Source organism: Pseudophryne corroboree, chromosome 3 (genome assembly GCF_028390025.1).
Source record: "Pseudophryne corroboree isolate aPseCor3 chromosome 3, aPseCor3.hap2, whole genome shotgun sequence".
NCBI lineage: Eukaryota > Metazoa > Chordata > Amphibia > Anura > Myobatrachidae > Pseudophryne > Pseudophryne corroboree.
The window spans coordinates 377,976,857-377,989,843 of NC_086446.1; the positions used below are offsets into that span (position 1 = coordinate 377,976,857).

General features: G+C 42.4%; 1 protein-coding gene across 1 annotated transcript in view; it reads left to right on the forward strand.

The window, feature by feature from the left end:
• DBF4B (DBF4B-CDC7 kinase regulatory subunit) overlaps positions 1-12,987 on the forward strand; it is a 185,857-nt gene that overhangs the window by 122,447 nt on the left and 50,423 nt on the right. Inside the window, exons 5-6 of the mRNA XM_063959972.1 lie at positions 9,740-9,793; positions 10,264-10,324. Coding sequence (XP_063816042.1) covers positions 9,740-9,793; positions 10,264-10,324 — 115 coding nt within the window. The remainder of the gene's footprint in view (positions 1-9,739; positions 9,794-10,263; positions 10,325-12,987) is intronic.

Here is a 12,987-nt window from a genome sequence, read left to right on the forward strand (position 1 = left end):
AAGGTTGTTGTATATGGCCCTCAGTTCCAGAACATTTATTGGAAGGAGAGACTCCTGACTTGACCACCTTCCTTGGAAGTTTTCCCCCCCTGGGTGACTGCTTTCCAACCTCTGAAACTTGCATCCATGGGATAATATTTACTAAAAAATCGAGTTTGTCCGATTTTGTGTTTTTTTTTCTAAGTCCCAACACGGAAATTCACTAAGCACAAATCTCGGCAGTGTTTGGGCTATTCGTAATGGTTTTAATGGCAAAGTTCAAAAATACGAATGAATAGACCATCGGTCAAACGCGGCTGTTATTTCATACAACACGGATATTCACTATTCATTCGTATTCGGGTGTTAGTCCCTGAGTGCTCAGTCGCGGTCGTATTTTTTTGCGATTCGTTAAAAAAAGCGGCAAAAAAATAGACCTGCTTTTTTCAGGCGTGTTTACATGTGTTGCAACTTACAAATCACTCACACCTGAATAAGGATGCCTATAAAAGGATCTTGGGCCCATTTCAATCCACCTACACTCAGAAATGGCAACAGGACTGTGGGCCAGTGATATTTTGTGTGCTGTGGGATTCATCAGACTCAGACATCAGCCTGTAAGTAACCAGGGCCAGGAAACTGAACATGGTCAGCAGGTTGTACAGGTTCCGCGGAGGCTGCGCAGGCCTCGTTTTTTTAGGGGGTGTTTAAACTTGAACACCTTGTCCGATGATACGGTCATACAGATGTTCCGTCTAAATCGGAACAACATTTTCCGTCTGTATGACCTTGTCAAACTGGGCCTAGACCCTGAGGCAGCACGCTCTCGCTCTGTCTCAGGCCTGCACAAACTCCTGGCTGTGTTGCACTTTATGGCTACTGGCAGCTTTCAGGCTGTGTCTAGGGATGTCATAGGAATCTCACAGCCCTCATTTTCTAGAATATTAACACAGGTGATGTATACCTAACTACCTCTTCTGTTTTTGGTTGGTTTTAATTACTCGGTGGCCAGTTCTGTCCTAAAATCTCATGTTTCATTTTCTTTCAAATATACACACAGGAGTTGGCTGTTTTGCAGCCCCACATCGATGCCTCAATCTGCTTCCCTACCCAGGAGTCTCAGTGGTATGCCGTCAGGGTAGATTTCTATGAGCTGGCTGGCATGCCCAATGTGCTGGGAGCTATAGATTGCACACACATTCAGCTGAGACCACCTAGGGGCAGGCAGCACATCTATACTAATCGTCATCTAGAGCACTCCACAAATGTGCAGGTGGGTTGTGATGCAAATCTCAAAATAATGAGTGTTGTTGCTGGTTACACTGGGGGCTGCCATGACTCCTTCATCCTCAGTCAGTCATCCCTCTTTGATAAGTTTGAGGATGGACAAATGCCAGATGGATGGCTGCTAGGTATGTAATTTTATATGTGTAGGCCTGTGTCTACTTTGTCCAAATACAGGGGCAGATGTATTAACCTGGAGAAGGCATAAGGAAGTGATAAACCAGTGATATGTGCAAGGTGATAAAGGCACCAGCCAATCAGCTCCAATATGTAAATTATCATTTAGGAAGAGATTGTCCGCTGCCTTTATTACCTTGCACATATCACTGGTTTATCACTTCCTTATGCCTTCTCCAGGTTAATACATCTGCCCCACAGTGTTTTACTTATGTGTTGCTGTATCTTAACATGAATCACGTTACTACATCTGTCTTTTAGGTGATGGAGGATATGGCTGTTTCTCTTGGCTTCTAACTCCATTGTCCCGACCTGATACCCCTGCTGAACACAATTACAATCATGCACATAAGTCCACGCGGAATGTGATAGAAAGATGTTTTGGTGTGCTGAAATCTAGGTTTCGGTGTCTGGATAAGTCTGGTGGCCTTTTGTTGTATAGTCCCTTGAAGGTGACTCAAATTGTGTTCTGCTGCTGCTTTCTTCATAACATGTGTTTGCAACAACATATGCCACATGTTGAGGAGGAGGATGAAGAAAGCAGCCAGCAAGCAGAGGAATTAGAGACATCTGGTGATACTTGTAGTACAGATGTAGGGAGGCAGGTTAGGCAAGATCTCATAAATCGTTATTTTTAAGTTAAGTTTTGTTTGCTTCTTTCATTTGTTGTGTAAGCCTAAATATGTTTCCCTATTTTTCAATTAAAAACCATTACTCAGAATGTGTCTGTCTCCTTGAGACATACAAACATACCCTCGCTTTATGCTATACAAATGTAGCATGTGTATTGTGTTTATTTAAAACCTCAAAACAACAGATTATGAGTGGTATGCATGAAGTCTGGATAAGTGTTAATAAACTTGGATTGAAAATTTATTACAAGCACACATAATCCACAGAGTAATTTATTTGGTATTTATCTTTATGATTGAGTGTAACGTCCTAATGCACAGGTTCTCAAACTCGGCCCTCAGGACCCCACACAGTGCATGTTTTGCAGGTAACCCAGTAGAAGCACAGGTGTATGAATTACTCACAGACGCATTTTAAAAGGTTCACAGGTGGAGCTAATTATGTCACTTGTGATTCTGTGAGGAGACCTGCAAAACATGCACTGTGTGTGGTCCTGAGGCCCTAATTTGAGAACCTGTGTCCTAATTAAACAGTCCTCCACATATAATATGTTAGCCTTGAGGAATACATGTGTCCCTATGTGTGATGCTCCATCGTATTTAAGGGACACAAACTTAGTCTCATCCAAATTAATTTATTTTGTAATGTTTGCTGCAGTAAACTTGCTGATTTGTAAGTAAATACACAGTTTGCCACATATATACATTATTATACACATTTTTTGTTTTTTTTTTGTTTTTTAAATTCACATTTCTTTGTTTCTGCATCATGTGTAAGAAACTGATTACTCATTTTTAACACACACAAACATGGCCCAAAAATAATGACATTCATTTTGGCACTGAATTATCTATATTCAATCACAACATATAAAAACCTTTTTAACCAACTCAATTGTGTTATTCTTGTAATGTTGTATATAGAAGCAAGGTAAAATAGTTAACAATCACATTGTAATTTGTATTGGCTGCAGGATATGAGAATGATTGGAATCTAGAAAGAGTAATGATTAGAAAAAAATCAAGTGGTCTGGTTACTTCCTACTAAAGACATTCTGCCTGGCTGCCAATTATTGTGTCTGCAGGATATGAGAATGATTGGAATCTAGTAAGAGTAATGATTAAAAAAAAATCAAGTGGTCTGGTTACTTCCTGCTAACATCTATGTGCAGCTCAAACAACATTTCCCTCCCAAAAAAATCAAAGATGGTAAAGAATAAATGTGCGTACAAATTTCCTGTTGTTGTTTGTACCACTTATAATTAATGATGTTGTACAAATTGTCAAGGAGCTAAGTGTTATATCTATTTTGACAAACATACACTTACTAAGTATTTTGATTTACTTCTCTGAAATTAAAAATGTGTGGTTTATTTGTTTTTGTTTTTTTGGGTGGCTGCTTGTCCTGCCCTTTGCCTTTACCACTGTAATGTTGGCGTGCTCTGGTGGAGCGTCTTGGTGGTGATGACACTGGCGTGATATTTGGAGTAGTCGTACCAGAACTGCTGCTTGTTTGCTGTTGGTGCATGGATCTGAGTGTTTTATTGAGGTTAGTGAGGGTGGCATTGTGTTCACGTGTAGCAGCATTTTGATTGTCTACAATTCGGAATAAAGTTTCATTCATCTTTTGATTGTTTTGAAAAATGTTCATATAGCTTTGCTGTTGTCTGTGCTGTTCTTCAATTATGCGCTGTAAGTTGGCCATGACCTGTGTATTGTCTGCACGCATGAGTTCCATGGTATTGCCAATTCTCGTGGTTTGTTCATTTTGTCTACTCATATTTCTGGTTATTTTTCTGAGGTGACATGGTAGGCTTGCAAACATTTGTGTCTGCCTACGCAGGCAATCTTTATTAGTGGCCTGCTGTCTAGCCCAAATGTTCCAAAACACGTGATCAGGGCCTTGTGTTACTGGTGTTGTTGGGCTGTGTTGTGGTGGTGGTGTGCTTTGCTGTGGTGGTGTACTCACAGGTGCTGGGGGGCTGATTCCTTGGCTTAATGGCTGCATTTCTAACATGATTGTCTCATCCATGTCGCTGTGTTGCTGTTGTCGCGGAGGGATGCTGGTACCAGGAGTAGAAGCTGAAATTTAGAAAAAATATCAGTTAGCTATCCATATGTTTGATAAATTATAACAAATCACTACACATGGAACACTAGTCATTGAGTGTTGCGTTCAGATATCCTGCCTAGCAACATCATCACTCATAACTTAAATACATACATATGCCTGTTTGTGGCAAATGTGTCTGGTTACTTCATTGTGAAAGCAAACACATTAGTTGTAATCCATAATGTGTTACCTTATAGCTTTTCAAAAACAAACATAGTAATGTTTTTTTATATGTATTTGGCAATGTTAGGTCAAACACACATGTGAAAATTTGTTTAACAACCTTACTATTTTCCAAAATTAAACATGAGTTTCTGTTGCAGCATCTTACACACAATGTGCTACTGTATGGCTGAAGCGGACATACATATATTTACAGGATGTGGACAAGGCCATTTCTGTAGGATCGCATTTCATGTTTTACTGACTTCGGTAAGTATATCAGATTTTGATGTGTTTTGACTTAATGCGTTTAAGTAAAAGTTTAATTACGATCTGAAATTTTTAAAATTTATTTCAGTTTGATACTCACAATCAAGATGAGGGGAGTGTGGTTCACGTCTTGGAGGTGTGTCCAAAATTTGGAGTGAGGGGACCGAACATACTGTCGATAATCTTCGTGGTGGGGTAGCCTGCTGTGGTTGGCCCTGGACATTAGACCTTGCTTTCTTTGCTGCCACATGTTTTTTTTGGTGGTGTGTTACAGAAGTCCGACTTCTGCTGCTCCAGACTTCTTTTGATGGACCTAGTATTGAAAGTTAAATGTTGTTATGGCCATTCCTTTACAAACATACCCTATACTACAATGGACACTTTACCTGCTTCCGCAGCGTCCTCATCAGATGTCATGGGAGTTACTGTAGGACGAGCAGTACTGCTTTTTTCCAACACTGTAAAACCAAAATAAACATTAATTCTGTAAAAAAAATGCTTGTTTTTTTTTTTTTTTGTAAAAAAAACATAAGGGCCGTAAACCAAGACACCACTACATAAAACAAAAAACATTGTCCAATAGCCGTATGCACTATGGAAAGTGCAACACAGGAAAACATGTACAGGACACAGACATAGGACACAAGTAAAAACACATACACTAACAACCAAAAACACACACATCTTCATTTTGTAATGAAAGGAAAAATTTTACAGATGCAATATAGAAATTGCTCTCTGATGTGGCACTCCAAACACACATTACCACTATATGAGCCAAACAAAAGCAAAGAAAAAAAAAAATTAGACTGCAGTGTTGTCCGGGTACAATTAGAGACTCAAACTGAACATACAAATAGTGGGTTTATCTAGAAAATTATTACATTCAGTACTAATGACATTACACATGTAAGTGGTTTCCAAACCACTTTCCACTACTCCAGCCTCTAACATGACAACCACTGTTTTTGCAACATTGCACATGGATAACCTAAATATAAAACATAGTCCAAATTAAAAACTTAAAAATGTGCAAAAGGAAAACATTATTACTGGACAATTCAATGACACACCAAGTCCAAACTACACATGGAAAATATACAGAAAAAAAACACATGACATACAATAAAGTAAGATGTTACATTGGCTTTTGGAGAAAACATTACCAAAAAAAATGTATTTGCTGACACACACTTGAAGATGGGAGTAATATGCAACGTCACATGACACACATTTGAAAAAAAAAAAGTAAGGTCATAGAATGTTAATGCAAATACACATGCTCACCATTCTTCCTGGGCCTATCTGAATACCGGACATAGGTTGCAGAGACTACTTCAGGAGGTATTACACTCCGCATGGGCTCCTCATAGTCCAGATATCTTGCAATATAGGGCTGCCCACCACCGGTTTTTCGAGCAGACTTCGCCTCCTTGGCCATTTTGGACTTGACACGTCGCTTTATGTCATAGTACCGTTTGCGGCACGTGTCCTCCGTCCACTTGACAACCCCCTCACTATTGACAGCAGCAACAACTTTCGCCCACAACACCGTCTTCTTCCATGTTGGCACCTTGGCGGACTCAGGCTCAAATAGCTGCCGCTGATACTTCACTTCTCCCGCACCAATGCCACATTTTCTGCATAACTAAACTTGACATTCCGCCCAGTCTTAGTAGTGGTGCGTGGCTGCGGAGCTCTCTGACTGTCACTATCACTGTCACTTGAGGCTGCTGCAGCAACCTCACCCACCTCCTCCACCTCACTAACCACACTCACCTCCTCCACCTGACCGACCTCCTCCCCCTCACTCACACCCTCCACCTCACCCACTTCTGAGTCACACATAATTGTGTGTCTAAACACTTAACACAGAAAAAAAAAATACAAACAACACACTCCTCCACTACCACTGCACAAATCACACACACACTGACAGGGGACTATAAGTAAAAAATACTTGGACAAAAAATTAGATAAAACCTCAAAAAACAAGAGTACAAGAATGACAAGACTACTTTCAAACACAATACTACACTCAGAAATTGCAAACAACACTCCTCACCAAACCAAAAAACTCACCTACCTCCACAGCACAACCTCCCTCCTCACCACTAACTAAACCCACGAGGTGCGGACGGTTTGGGGCGTATTTATATGGTTGCGCACAGACACTCCTACATCTGAAACACAACCAATCACGAACGGGGATGAAAAACAAAACTAAAAGTGAAAATGCGGCCGGGGTTTAAAAAAAACCCTGCCGCGTTTAACTTAGAAAATAAACCAGCAAAAACACGTACGCAAACGACAATGACGGCCGTAAATGTGCCAAAAAAAAACTGGCATCGACATCGGCAAACACGAAAACCATAAAGTCGACTGCTTCGTAACTTTGCGTATATAGTTTCAAAAAGTTGCATGAAAATGCACCCGATACAAAACGAGTTAAAACACTACACAAACCGACTCAAACACGAATATTAGTAAATATTGGCCATGGTTAGAAGAATCCTATTCTAAATCCCAAACCTGCGTCCCTCTAGTAGGTGAGAAGTTTGGAGCCACCAGAGGAGTGAAATTCTGGCTTTTGGTGACTGGCGTATCCGCTGGTGCATGTGGAGATGCGATCCCAACCACTTGTCCAGGAGATCCAGATGGAAGACCCTTGCATGGAGTCTTCCGTACTTTAGAGCCTCATAGGATGCTACCATCTTTCCCAGAAGGCAAATGCACTGATGAACCGATACCCGGGCTGGCCTGTGGACATTCCGAACCATGGATTGGGTCACCAATGCTTTCTCCACCGGTAGAAACACCCTCTGTACTTCAGTGTCGAGAATCATCCCCAGGAAGGGCAGTCTCCTTGTCTGTTCTAAATGTGACTTTGGAAGGTTCAGTATCCACCCGTGATCCCGAAGTAGTTGAGTTGAGAGAGCAATACTCTGCCACAGTCTCTCCCTGGAGATGCATTTATCAGCAGATTGTCCAGATATGGAATTATGTTTATCTCCGCCATGACTTTGAACACCCTATGTGCTGTGGAGAGGCCAAATGGTAATGTTTGGAACTGATAGTGACAGTCTTGTAGTGCAAACCGCAGATAGGCCTGATGAGGCGGCCAGATCGGAATGTGAAGGTACGCATCCTTGATATCCAGGGATACCAGGAATTCCCCCTCTTCCAGACCGGAGATCACCGCTCTCATAGACTCCATCTTGAAATGGAACACCCTTAAGTAGGGGTTCAATGACTTCAGGTTCAATATAGGTCTCACCGAACAGTCTGGTTTCGGTACCACAAACAGATTTGAGTAATAACCCTTGTTCTTTTGGTCAGGTGCAACTGGAACAGTGACATTTGTTCATACCAACTTTTGAATGGCTTCCTGTAGGATAGCACTTTTTGTCAGTGAAACTGGTAAACCTGATATGAAGAATCTGTGAGGTGGGAGTTCTTGAAACTCCAGTCTATACCCGTGGGCAACAATATCTATCACCCAGGGTTCCAGGCACGATGACGTCCAGACGAGACTGAAATCTTTTAGTCTCGCTCCCACCTGCCCGATCTCCAGGTTGGGTGGTCCACCGTCATGCTGAAGATTTGGATGAAGCAGAGCCTGGATTCGGCGCCTGGGTACCTATTGGTGTAGGTTTTCTGGATTTTCCCCGACCACCTCTAAAGAAAAGAAGGGGGGGGGTTGGATTTCTTAAAATTTGTGGTCCGAAAGGACTGCAGTGCAGGCATAGGATATGATTTCCGAGCCGGTGCAGCTGCGGAGGGAAGAAAAGTCGACTTATCCACAGTTGCCGTAGAGATCCAGCGCTTCCCCCAAACAGGGCCTGACCTGTGAAAGGTAGCTTCTCCACACGTTTTTTTTCTTGGACTCAGCATCCACAGTCCATTGGCGTAGCCAGAGACATCTGTGTGCCGAGACTGCCATGGAAGTAGCCCATGCATCTAGCAGGCCAATGTCCTTCATGGCCTCCACCATGAAACCTGCAGAATCCTGTATGTGACGTAAAAACAAATCAATGTCACTCCTATCCATAGTATCTAATTCCTCTAGTAATGTGCCTGATAACTTAACTATAGCTTTACAAATCCACGCACACGCAATAGTGGGCCTTAAAGCCACGCCTGTAGCAGTGTATATCGATTTGAGCGTAGTCTCAATCTTGCGGTCAGCCGGCTCCTTTAAGGCGGTTGAACCGGGAACAGGTAAAACCACCTTTTTAGACAACCTAGATACAGAAGCGTCTACTATAGGTGGGTTTTCCCACTTTTTACTGTCCTCTTCTGGGAAAGGAAAAGCAATGAGAATTCTCTTAGGGATCTGGAATTTTTTTCTCTGGGTTTTCCCAGGATTTTTCAAACAAGGAGTTACCTTCCCTGCTTCTAAGGAGGTAAAGGGAGGATTTCTTATTTACTGTAAAATAAGTTTCTTCTTCTTGTTCAGGTACCTTCTCAGAAATATGCAAAACATCCCTAATTGCTTCAGTCATTAATTGCACCCCCTCTCTAAATTTTTATAAAAAAATAAAACTAAGAAAACTCCTAGGAGCTCCCCTAGCTGTGACCGGCTCCTCCCGGGCACATTTTCTTTACTGAGTCTGGTAGGAGGGGCATAGAGGGAGGGGCCAGCCCACACTGTTAAACTCTTAAAGTGCCAGTAGCTCCTAGTGGACCCGTCTATACCCCATGTTACTAAATTGGACCCCAGCATCCTCTAGGTCTAGGACATTAAAGAAAAGAAGATATACATATGCATTTACATTTGTATTCAACTCTATAGCTCTAGATCACAGGTTCTCAAACTCGGTCCTCAGGACCCCCACACAGTGCACGTTTTCCAGGTCTCCTCACAGAATCGCAAGTAAAATAATTAGCTCCACCTGTGGACCTTTTTAAAATGTGTCAGTGAGTAATTAATACACCTGTGCACCTGCTGGGTTACCTGCAAAACATGCACTGTGTGGGGTCCTGAGGACTGAGTTTGAGTACCACTGCTCTAGATAGATAGATATAATATGTAAGCAGTTTTGGTGGTTTTGTAAGCGCTGGGATTATTTAATCAATTTTTGCTTCTTGCCTATCTTCATTGCTTCCTGCTCTCCCACAGACAACTCCATGCAGCCGTGGGAAGCAATTAGTGAAGAAAGTCATCCAAAACCAGGTATATTTCCCAAAAGTTTTCTACAAAATTTAGTGTATACAACGAGTACATAGTTTAGGAAGATGTTCTTTGGCTTTTGAGGGGGTGTTTGGAGAAGGGGACGGGTCAGATGTTTGTGGGGGGGGGGGGGTTTTCTTCTGTTTTTGCTCTGAATCCTCTTAACGTACTATACTTGTATCATTATTCCAGTCTATGTTCCCTGTTTTGTTCTTCTATATTCTGTTTTCTCCTCTTTGGTTATTCTGCCCTATTCTCTACCTTCCATATAACCACTGACTACATTATACCTTTTTGCTTTTTCTTTCATTTACTCTCTTCCCTCAATACTTGCCTACTATGCATCTATACTTCTTGCGCACAAGTCTCCTGTGCTTTTAACTTCTACATTCCCACTCCACGCAACCTCTTCTGCCTCACATTGACCCTCCCAACATTTGTGCCACTTTTTTTGCCTTTCTCCTGTTTCCTAGGAATGTAGCAGTGTGCTGACCAGTGCTCGTTCTTGGGGTGTTAGCATCCTCCATGTGGATGGTATCCTTTTCTTCAGCCGTGTGACCCACAGATCCTGACATTCTTTCAATAACCTTAATCTTTACATTTCTTTTGTCACATTACTTTCAATATAATCTACAGTACATGCACAAAATAACAATGTAAAAGAGCCAAATGACAGAATAACTAACAGATGATGTCAGGTAGCATATACAGAATCACGGTCGAAGAATATTAAAATATTGTATGCGCATACTCATCTCCTCAATACAATTTACTTTTTTTTTTTCTCATACGTCCTAGAGGATGCTGGGGACTCCAAAAGGACCATGGGGTATAGACTGGATCCGCAGGAGACATAGGCACACTATAAGACTTTGGATGGGTGTGAACTGGCTCCTCCCTCTATGCCCCTCCTCCAGACCTCAGTTAGATTCTGTGCCCAGAGAGACTGGACACACACTAGGGGAGCTCTCCTGAGTTTCTCTGAAAAGACTTTGTTAGGTTTATTATTTTCAGGGAGACCTACTGGCTACAGGCTACCTGCTTCGTGGGAGTGAGGGGAGAGAAGCAGACCTACTTCTCAGTTCAAGGGCTCTGCTTCTTAGACTACTGGACACCATTAGCTCCAGAGGGTTCGATCACTTGGTGCGCCTACCTGCTTGTTCCCGGAGCCGCGCCGTCAACCCCCTCACAGAGCCAGAAGAAAGAAGCCGGGTGAGTAAAGGAAGAACAGAAGACTTCAGTGACGGCAGAAGACTTTAGAGTCTGAGGTACCGCATAGCGGTCGCGCTGCGCGCCATTGCTCCCACGCACAAGCGGCACTACAAGGGTGCAGGGCGCCCTTGTATATGTATGGTACGGTTGCATTGATCTGTGGCTCGAGCACAGACGTGGTAAGTAATATTAAAATTATGTATATATTTCCCTCAGACCCCTCGGGGTCGCAAAAGATGTATTTTGCCCAGTTACTACTCCCTGTTGTCGACACGACTACTATGTCTTATGTCAACCATAATGTTTCCTGATTAGATCCGCGACATCGGCATTCAGTACATGTTCATATACATTAAGAACGCATTAATATCACTAGGGACCCTGCTGTTCCTGACACAAAAAAAAAAAAAAATATACATATATATATATATATATATATATATATATGAGATATGTATATATGGATATACGCGTGTATATGAGTATTTAAATGTGTATATTTATACAAAAAAATTATATGAATGCTGAAGTAAACACTTCCTTCTCATGTGCTGGACGCTCTGTTCGATAGCTCTAGGTCGGCCATGACAAGATGGTTTCAAATCGTCATGAGGATTCCGAGTGTTTATTATTTTCCCGCCATGGATAGAATAAAGTGAGAGTCAACCCCTGTTCTGCACGGGGCCCTGTCACAAAGGATCGTTTACAGGAAGCTAAGTGCTATTTTTAATTATATGCTTTGATTATACTTGCATTGCATGCGCAGGGGGGAGTGCTTGTATTCAGGAATGGTCGGTTACTTGGTCATCCGATATAATTACCCTGAGGAGAGAGGTTACTCCTTGAGTTGGGTCATGTCTAGAACATGGCAACATACTACCGTGCGACTACAAGGGATGGGACTCTTGGGTGCACGGGCCACTTCCATGGCGGTCTCGGCTAGGAGGGCGTTGTGGATTCACCAAAGAGATGAAAATGCTAAATCCGAAAAGAAGTGGGGTCTCTTTCCCATTAAGGGAAGCCTGGTTGGTGATGGCCTTGTTAATATACTCTCGGCAGGTGCCACGGGTAAGTTTACCTTTCTTGCCCTATGTTCCCTCACAACGGTTGGTGACGCATTGTTGCAGGATGCAGTCAGTTCGACCGAATAGATAAGGATTCCCCTTTCTTTGCAGGTAAAGGAAGGTAAAAAAGGTAAGAGATCAGCTGCCTTTTCAGGTTCACAGGTGCAGAAATTATCCATTATTTCTGCCACATCCATCGTGGGACGTTTGGTCTATCTTGCGGAGGCCCACACAGGTGGGACCTCGTTTAAAACTCTTCAGTCAGTCCTGGAAAGGACATGGTCCAGTGAGTTAAAGATAGAGTCCCTAGGGGGACATACGGGTGTTCCAGACGTTCCCCTCACTGAGTTTTTTCGAATTAACCTTACCGATCCTCCTCCTGACAGGGAGGTAGTATGTGACGCTATACAAGAGTTGTGTCTGGATCAGATCATTTTCCTGTTGTTCCAGTCATAAAAGAAGAAGCTTTTGTTCAGACTTTTTCGTGCTCCCGAGGCCGAACGACTCGGTCAGATAAATCCCAATTTTTCCTACTTAAACTTCATGAGGGAATCTCTCATGGCAGGGTTCTCCACTCTGAAAGTGGAGTAAGGAGGTCTAATTACGGTTTCTTCCGCTTTAGGCTTTCCTGAGGTTTGCGATTCAGGATTGTTACCATTTCACCAGGGTGATGACGGTATGATGGTTTTCCTTTGTTAGTAAGGAATCACATTTATTCTGTACTGGACTTGCCAGAATCCCTGTTGGTCCCAACGACGCAGTGACCGGCTTGGGCAATATTATTAGAGCCAATATTGAGAAGAGTTTACTTGAATCCAAAAAAAAAAAGGGGGAAGCGCTGAGAATTCAGAGTTTGGCAGACCTGTAATGGTGTCACTCCGTCGATTACAGTCAGTTGCTGAAAAAAGTTGGTTGGGGCCT